The sequence below is a fragment of the Aphanomyces invadans genome (genome assembly GCF_000520115.1).
Source record: "Aphanomyces invadans strain NJM9701 unplaced genomic scaffold supercont1.41, whole genome shotgun sequence".
Taxonomy (NCBI): domain Eukaryota; phylum Oomycota; class Saprolegniomycetes; order Saprolegniales; family Verrucalvaceae; genus Aphanomyces; species Aphanomyces invadans.
In genome coordinates, this window is record NW_008580186.1 from 185,763 (window position 1) to 194,284 (window position 8,522).

General features: G+C 58.1%; 4 protein-coding genes across 4 annotated transcripts in view; 1 reads left to right on the plus strand and 3 right to left on the minus strand.

Moving 5' to 3' along the window:
* Positions 1 to 499, plus strand: part of H310_12612 (hypothetical protein) — a gene marked incomplete at its 5' end in the record, with an annotated part of 1,811 nt that extends 1,312 nt beyond the window's left edge. The window contains one exon of the mRNA XM_008879761.1: positions 69 to 499. Within this exon, the coding sequence (XP_008877983.1) occupies positions 69 to 318 (250 nt within the window). The 3' untranslated portion in view covers positions 319 to 499. The remainder of the gene's footprint in view (positions 1 to 68) is intronic.
* Positions 371 to 1,813, minus strand: H310_12613 (hypothetical protein). Its single transcript, XM_008879762.1, has one exon. The coding sequence runs from the start codon at positions 1,448 to 1,450 to the stop codon at positions 752 to 754; it is 699 nt and encodes a 232-aa protein (XP_008877984.1). The 5' UTR covers positions 1,451 to 1,813; the 3' UTR covers positions 371 to 751.
* Positions 1,814 to 2,490: 677 nt separating this feature from the next.
* On the minus strand, positions 2,491 to 5,906 carry H310_12614 (hypothetical protein). Its single transcript, XM_008879763.1, has 3 exons — positions 4,770 to 5,906; positions 3,848 to 4,667; positions 2,491 to 3,654 (listed from the first exon to the last, which is right to left on the minus strand). Exons 1-3 carry the CDS (start codon positions 5,901 to 5,903, stop codon positions 2,591 to 2,593), a joined length of 3,018 nt encoding a protein of 1,005 aa, XP_008877985.1. The 5' UTR covers positions 5,904 to 5,906; the 3' UTR covers positions 2,491 to 2,590.
* Positions 5,907 to 5,995: 89 nt separating this feature from the next.
* On the minus strand, positions 5,996 to 6,674 carry H310_12615 (hypothetical protein; the record flags this gene model as incomplete). The annotated part of the gene is made up of 1 exon (XM_008879764.1): positions 5,996 to 6,674. A coding segment is annotated over one exon (557 nt), but the record flags the coding sequence as incomplete, so codon positions are not given.
* Between the last annotated feature and the right edge of the window lie 1,848 nt (positions 6,675 to 8,522).

Consider the following 8,522-nt stretch of genomic DNA (forward strand, 5'->3'; position numbering starts at 1 on the left):
TTTGACGAGGGAGCTACGAATCAAATCAACATGCCTCGATTCGCCTGCCAATCCTTTGTGCTCGTCAGCCTCGCAGTCAAAGTTGCTGGGAGCGACAACAACGAACGAAGCGCAAGTGGTAAAGTAAACGTGTGGGACGTGAGCTTCTGGGTCCTTATGGCAGCCCTCGTGTGCTACATGGCGAAACGGGTCGTGACGATCTACGACTTCTGTCACCCCAACACCTCATACCGGCACGATGACTTCAAATACGTCAACTTCCACGCAACCAGCAAAGTCCAAAAGCCCAACGGCGTAGGGGCCCGTTCGTCGCGCTAGAGGCTGTGGCCCGTCCGCCAGCCACGCGTGGAAACGACCCAACGCAAATTCTCCACTGGTGATCGGGCATGGCTGAATGCGCACTGCTCCTTGATACGCTTGATGTCTTGTCGTCGTACGAGTGCGTCTCACGCATCAGGATTTGTTGTTGAGCTGCTTAAAAGAGATGTATTGCGTCGAAACAGGCATGACTGGACGCAAGAACTAAGTTCGCCGTGTGGCTCGCACGCACGTGGCTGGCACGACAGTGCAGCGTTAGCGGTTGCAAGAAGCGGCACGTTGTGATGATCTCGCCGCGGATCGATCGTGAGGAAGGGGCTACATCCTCTCGCTTGAACGAATGAAGTTGTAATCGTCTGGTCAACGTGATCACTAATAATTCAAGCGGGATACCTCACTGGCCGCTGCAGCAAAGAGTGATACATTCGATTGATTAAGCGATGCCGTCGTCAACGGGCGTGGCAACCTGGACTTGCGTCCTCGCAGCCGCCACCATCCGTGCCTTTTGAAACACGATGTCGCCAGCCATCAAGGCCGCGCCCAAGACAAACTTAAATATCGCCATGGTGCTTTGGCGTCCGAGGGCATGGACGCCGGCGGCAATTGCGGTAGACACCGTGAACGCGCCTGTACAACTGGTGGCCGCGATGAGATAAGCCATGTCCCGCTCCAACGCACGGTGGCCACATATGCTCGCAACGATGACCGTCGTGGTTGCCGCGCCGACATCGACCTCGATCGTTCGCTCGTCCAAAAGTTCAAGGACCAGTGTGTACACCAAACTGACCACCGTCGCGCCAAACCCCATCCCAACGACAAGAACGCTGCACCGCCTGCACAGCGCTGGGACGATGGACAGGACAATTCCGAGAGCACATGCGACGAGCACCGCGATCCAAATGTTGTCCACAAATACAAGCGCCATGGATGCGACGGCCAGGGTCGACAGAAACACAGATAGCTGCATCGACTTGACGCCGAAATCGGTCACGCGCACGCCCGCCGCGACTAGAACCACGCTCAGGCACATCGAGATGATGAGCCGTGTATCTTCAACGCTGTCGTAGGTTGTGTAGAGGTGTCGGCGGTGTGGCTGGGGCGACCCGCCGCGAGCAATGTCCCCTACTGCCATCGTTGACGACCGTCTTGAAATGTAGTATTGGGCGGCGTCAACGGCACGGACTGGTCCTTGGACGCTCAAGATGCGACCGCAGATGTCGCCGTCCTGTTGTACTTCAATTGGAACGTCCCACCGTCCGACACGAGAGGCCACTGGCGGGGAAGCAGCCCCGTTGTCCAACGCGACATGATGTGCCAGGCCGGTGCAGCAATTGCACCACAACGACGTGATTCGGACGGCGCCCTGTGCCGCCAGCGCGGCAAACTCGAGCCTTGCACGGTGGTACGTTATGGATGCGTCTCCTCAGGCGAGGTGAGTGTCGCTGGACGCAGCTGGGTGACAGACAGTCCACGACCGGCTGGCCATGAATCCAGAGCCCAAAGACGAGGCAGAGGCTATCGTCCGCAAACACAAATCAACGTGCACGGATGGCACGACGGTGCAGAGCGACGTGTCCACGAGTTTATGAGATGCCGCCGAATGGACGAAAAGCTACAAGGGGGTGCTGGTCGTAGCCCTCCAGTTATGGCCACACAAAGATTTTGATGTGCCAACGACACGGTCTGGGTTTGGCCGCAGCACACGTCAGGAGCGCGGCTGTGACGCCATCGTCTTGCCAACACGGATATCATCGTTCGCACCGGTGTGTGGAGGGAAATGGGCGCATGGGGGCACTAGCCCCAGGCAACTTGATCAGAGAGCTTGGTCACGTACACCTGCACGAGCGCCAGTTCTCCGTGGCGAAAGGAATGCCTGCTTGGCGTGATTGAAGAGTCATGGTTGTCGTCGAGATGGACAATGTGCATGCCCACTCTGCCACTCCAGCAAAGCCTTGGCAAGTGCAATCTGTTGGCCGTCAGTCGTTGTGTTTTACTCAAGGGACACTTGACATCGATCCAAAAAACCCCAAGGATCTCTTTCTCGACGACTTCATCGCCCCCCCCCTCTTCGCAGGGCTCTTACCACACGACGCGTCCGACCGCGCCAGGGATCCGCCCCACACACCGACCAGGATGTACTTGTTACAGAACGCATGTCCCATCATCGTATCATCACGCGATTCACACGACCTTGCGATGGTTGTTTTTATGCTCGCACTAGCCGCGACCGTCGGAAGAGCGCCGGCACTCGCCGATCGTCGCTGGATCCACGCTACCACTTGGTAATGGACCACCTTCGCAGGTCGTCCTCGTACTTGTACTCGACGGTGGGGTTGTAGTGGTATTCCGTCTTGAGTGTAAACATACGCACGCGTGTGTTGAGCGAGATGGTCTTGAGGCGCGCCGACGCGTGGTGGCCGAGTCCGCGGACGGCCGCCACGAACGCCTCCATGGTCGGGGTTGGGATATCGTTGACTTCGACAAGAAAGCGCTGGGTATAGACAGCGCACTTGTCGGCGGGGGTGCCAGCGTACACTTGGGCAATGTACACCCCCGTGTGGACGAACCCCATTTGAAGGACGGCCAGCGGCGGCGGCTGGATCACGAGACCACACCACACAATGACGTGGGTGGTGCCCATGGTACCGAGTCGTTCCGCCTCGACGGCAGGCAGGGTCACGGCCACTTTGTTTCGAAGCACCACGACCTCGACGCTAGCCACATCGTCGTCGCACCACACGGACAAGTCGGATTCGTTGGCAACAACGTCGCCGTTGACGGACAAGATGAGGTCGCCGCTGCACAGCTCCGTGCTGGCTTGCGACCCGGCCAAGCACCGCGTCACGGTGAGAATATACCTCGTGTTGTCGCGACGGTGCTTGGTCTCGAGTCGATGGATCCACTCGGACGACAGGCCGAGGCCGTCCCGTGCAGTAGACAACTTGGTCGTGCCAAATTCAATCGGCACCACTTTGACCATGGCCGGAATCGCATCCCGATCGCACCACCCGATCGCGTTTTCGAGCAATGGAATAGGTGCCCCGTAATGTCGGATGATGGGCGAGTGGTCGTCTTCGAATCCGTGGCAAAACTGAAGCCACAGCGCTTTGACATGGCCCGTGGATGGGTCGGTGAGGACGCCGCCCAACGGCCCCGAGATCGTCGCAATTTGATCGAAACTCCATACGCGGACGTTCCCCGGACGAAAGTACGGCGTTGACGATGCCGGTAGCACGAGCCGATCGATTTTGGTCACCGTCGATGGCTGTGCCACAACGTGCCACGATCGAGTGAGGCCTACAAACTGAAGCGTGTCACCAACAGCTACCGACGGCCCTAGACATGTAACAAAGCGTCGTTAGTCTCGGGCGTACCAACGCTGCAGGCTAGATCCATCCTTGCGGCAAGCACCCTTTGCACGTAAGCGCTTGGCATCACATCGCCAATGAAGTTTCGTTCATACGGAATCGACCAAACCACACGATTTCAACGACGTCGGCAACAGATTCTGCAGTGTTCGAGCACGTACCGTCGTCAGAAGTTGACCGATCGGTGGCAACATTGAGCGGCAGAGTCGTGACGGAGTGGGGGTCGACGAGGTTGGGGTCGTATTGGAGAATGGCAAAGTTGGCCATGGGGTCGATGTATCGAATCGTCGCGGGCACATCGAGCGCCGCTGCGATCGTGATGACAACGTTGCCGAGACCCGAGTGGACGGTGGCTCTGTCGACGAGGACATAACCCTTGGTGGCGTTGACAATGTAGCCGATTCCTTCGAAACCCGACCACACGATGCCATCGACCATGACCAAGAGATCGACTCGGACAATCACCATGGCAGCCAAGAGGGTGGTGGTGGCCGTTGGGACTGCAGACGAGGCGTGTATCGGCGGCAACACGGAGGTTTCGCTGCCATGACCGTTCGCATGGTTGACAACAGGGACAACGACGCTTTGCGGCGGCGTTTGGGTCGCTACCGACTGCCACAGACCGTCGTCGTCGTTGCGAACCCTCAGTTGCCCGGGAAACCACCGGTGGTCGACAGTCACAATCCCGCAGTACGTGACATGCCGTGGAGACGGAACGATAAAGTGCACGCAGACACGGGTGCCCGTCGCAAGGGGCGAAAACACTCGAATAAAGTCGTCCAAGTTGGACATGGGCACGCCTTGGACGGACACGATGAGCGCCCCTCGGGGAATGTCGGCCTGCACGAACAAGTGGCCTGGATTCGAAACGTACACGCCCCGCACAGGCCACGACAAGTTGCGCGCTTGCTGGTACGACAAATCATGCAGCACCGTACTGCCCATTTGGAAATACTTGCATGGGGAAATGCCATGCAGATCCTACGCACACATTGCAACGTCACTGTGAAAAGAGATTGTGGACGACACGGGGCGGCAAAAGAACACATCGACAACATGATGGTCCATCGATCTCGACGGTACCTGGACACGAATGGCCACGTGCAACAGCCGGCCACCGCGAACGACCTCGACGTTCAGCGACTGCCCAACATGACTATCCAACACACTCTCGACACAGATGAACGTTGTCACGTGGGCGCCGCTGACGCTGACCAGGATGTCCCCGACATGCAACAAGCCGTCGGCGGGGCCTTCGGGCAGCACCTGGTCGACTACTAACACACCCAAACCAAGCGGAAACAGCTCACGAACGATTGTTTCGATATCTGGTGGAAGGCCCAACTGTCTGGCTTCGTCGAACGGGACGTGGCGAAATATGGTTTGCCACGTGCCTCGGGTCACGACCTCGCCCTGTTGCAACAACTTGAGAGCGCGCGTGACGCGGTCCAACGGGAGGTAGTACGACGACGCAGCATTGGTCGCGCCGCCTGCGTTGAGGGCGATGGCCATGCCCTGTGCATTCAGCACGGGGGACCCACTCGACCCACCGCTCGTGCTGCTCGCGGCGGCGTAGTAGAACGTGTTGAAGTCGTTGTACCCGGTAAGGCCGTACTGCGGTGCGGCGCGGTCGAGTTTGGCCAAGATTCCAGGAAGAATCTGCACCTTTTCCGCGTTGTCGTTCCCGACGACGCGAATCGGCGTGCCGACTTTGGCCAAGTCTGGCCGGAGTGGAATTTCGGGCAGGTCGGTTTGGAAGCGGACTTGGGCCGGGTCGAAACGGAAGAACCCAAAGTCGTGGACGGGGTCTCTGTAGATCGGGACGAGCGGCACCTCTTCGTGGTTGACAAACACGGCGTCGGCGACGACGGGGCCAGGAGTGACCACGTGGCGGTTGGTCAAGATGAGACCCCGCGTTCGGTCCACGATAAACCCTGTGGCCACGGAGCAGGCGGGCGACGCACCATCAAACGACGCGACGTGCATGACTTGAATGCTGACAATAGCAGCGAGTGCCCAGTCCAAGGACTTCTCCCAGTCGTCGTGGTTGTCGATGGATGCGGTCGATGCGTGCCGCTGCTGGAGGTCGTGGAGCGCTGTCTCCAACGCATCTATAGCCTTGCTGTCTTTGTGGGATGACGCCGGCCAAAGAAGGGTGGCTACCGCGGTTGCAGCAGCAGCCACCGTGACGACGGCCGCTGCCGTCGGCTGGCCCATCGTTGCACGAATAAACTCATATTGTTTCTCCGGCATAAATATTTTCTGAAGACAATATATTTCTCAAATGTCCAAAATCCGAAAAAAACGAAGGGGTTTAATTGTTGGTACACTTACACATCAATACAGCAGTTCAAGCCACTGCCACCTCCCCCTCGTGGGCTTAGGGGCTGCGTGAGGTCGATCGAGGTGGAGGTATAATGGATCTCTCGAGTTAGTCTAAGGCAATTCGAACTCCCTTGCGCATGGATGACTTTGAAGACTGGCCAAACCAACTCACTCTACGGTTGCGGCCACGTACTGCAGGGATCGACATGTCGTTCGTCTCGAATGCGATGCTGTCGTCGTCTCCATCGTCCATCGCGTATGCCGCGCCCACATCGTGGTCTTCGGCGGGTGCAAAAGACAGCTCGACGGCAAGTTCATGGTCAAATTGCGCCGCCAAGGCTTCCGCCAAAGCCCTGCTCGCGTCGTCGTCGTGGGGGGGTGTTTCGTCGCGGACTATCCACTCGTCCAACGAATCGTGCGATTCGAACGTTGCATCGTAGGGGCGCATCCAAACCGCATCTGGACGTGCATCGCGCTCAGCTGGGGTCTCAATCGTACCAGCGGCCAAGGCTTGTGCCAGTGCAGCATCGGTCGAGGCGATTTCAGCCGCATTCAAATCGTCGTCGGCAAATTGCGCCGCCAGCGCCAGCGCAAATGCTGCGTCGTCGTCGGCGGACGGTACGCTCCAGTGGGCTCGAACGGCATCGTGTGGGGCCGACATTGGTGGTTGGAAAGTGGTGGAAATCCCATCTTCCCCTTCCCACCGAACGTCCTCGGCACGATCTGCTTGGGTGTGCTACAATGTCGAGTGTTGGTCGTTTGCATGCATTCCCAGGATTAGAATGCAGGTCAAAGCATGGCGACTGTACGACCCCAGCCGCCGTAGGATTCCCGATGCAGCTGCCACCATGACAACGACGAACAGCACGCTCCCGGCCGTCGACTGCAGCTGCTTCCTCCAAGGTATGGCTACGATCCACAGTACCAGTATCAAGGAGAGTGCTATTCGGAACGACACATCTGGACTGCCAGCCCCATGCGGCAGGATGCGACGTTTGGGAGCTCATGTGTCGGGCTAACAACTCCACCTTTACCGTTGTAGAGCCCGGGACCCGCTCGATGCCGTCAAGCCAACTTGGCAAGTCGATCCAGTCGACGTTCAAGTTGAGTCCAGTGGAATATTGAAAATTGGAGAGTCGGCAGGCTGCCTGCCATTCTCGGCAATACCGAGGTGTATGCAGCGCCTCCATCGCTGCCGTAGTCGTGATTCGAACGCCATCATCCAACGTCAACGTGCGGCCACATGAGGCACAGTTGCTGGACTTTGGGGTCAAATGCGTGTTCTACTAGCTGCGGTGGATTCGCCACAACGTGCTCTCGTTGGACACAGCGTCCGCCCTACTCAACGGAATGCTATCGATCGATTTGGCTCGAAAGATCATCGACGTCAAGCTGTGGCGATGCCTTTGCCGTTGATGGGGTTGACGGCGCGCCTTTGCGCTTCTTCTATGTGGTTCTACTTATGAACGATTGAACACAGATCCGATGCGACTTCAAAGACGTGACCTCGTAGTTCTCACCAAACGGGGGTGTTGGGGGCTTGTAGGGGGATCCAGAGGGCCCATGACTCGTTCGCGTAAATGCAGCAGCCTTGCAGGATCGCGCCTCTCTGCCCCATCATTAAGCTGATGAACCGTTTTGTTCAGGGACGTTCATCCTCCAATGCGCTAAGTCACGTCAAATTCTTCAAAACGTACGCTCTGCATATCATGCACGTCCGTCTGGATGGCAGCGGGGCCACTGTGACGCGACGGGCAAGGCGCGCCGGCGTGCTCATTCTCTTCGGCGCCGTAAACACGAACAGCACCTTGCAAGTGTGTCGGGATTTAAACTACCGGCAACCCGACACTGCCGTGGAGTCCATGGTAGTGTGCGGGCAATCTGGATGACCTCGAAGGCATGGCGCTGGCTGGAGTGGATCGCGAGCTTAATGTACTCTGTCCATCCGTTTTACTCCGTCCGAGGCACCACGAGAGCGCATGAACTCCCCGTGAGTGCGCACGTCCCTTGAGGGGCAGGGTTGACCGGGAGGCGTTCGCTATCGATGTGGAGATGTGAAAGGAATCTGTACAATTCGCGGATCAAGACCAGGTTGCGCCGCGTGCACCCGACACCACACTGGCAGTGCACAAACAACGACACACGTCGAGGTCAACTCGACCGCGTTGTCCAGCTCGTGCAAAGGGGCTATGAGTGGGAGAGTTTGCTCCACGCGCTACTGGAGCCCACCATCAAAGGACTTGGCGCAGCGCATCGTTGAAGAAACCTGCGCTCGACGTTGACAGCGCGCGAGTGCCGCCGAGACGTTGGCGCTGCACCCTCTCAATTGCTACACAGGCAATATGTATACACGCGTTGTTGGCCAATCGTATCGTCGAGGTCGTCATATCGACGGGATGTCGGTGCCAACGTCGGCATCGCTCGCAGTGGCTGCGGTGGCTTCCGCGACTTTCACGTACGTTTACTTGAGCTCGATCGGCAGGCTTGACTCCCGCCGTCGACTGGACAAGC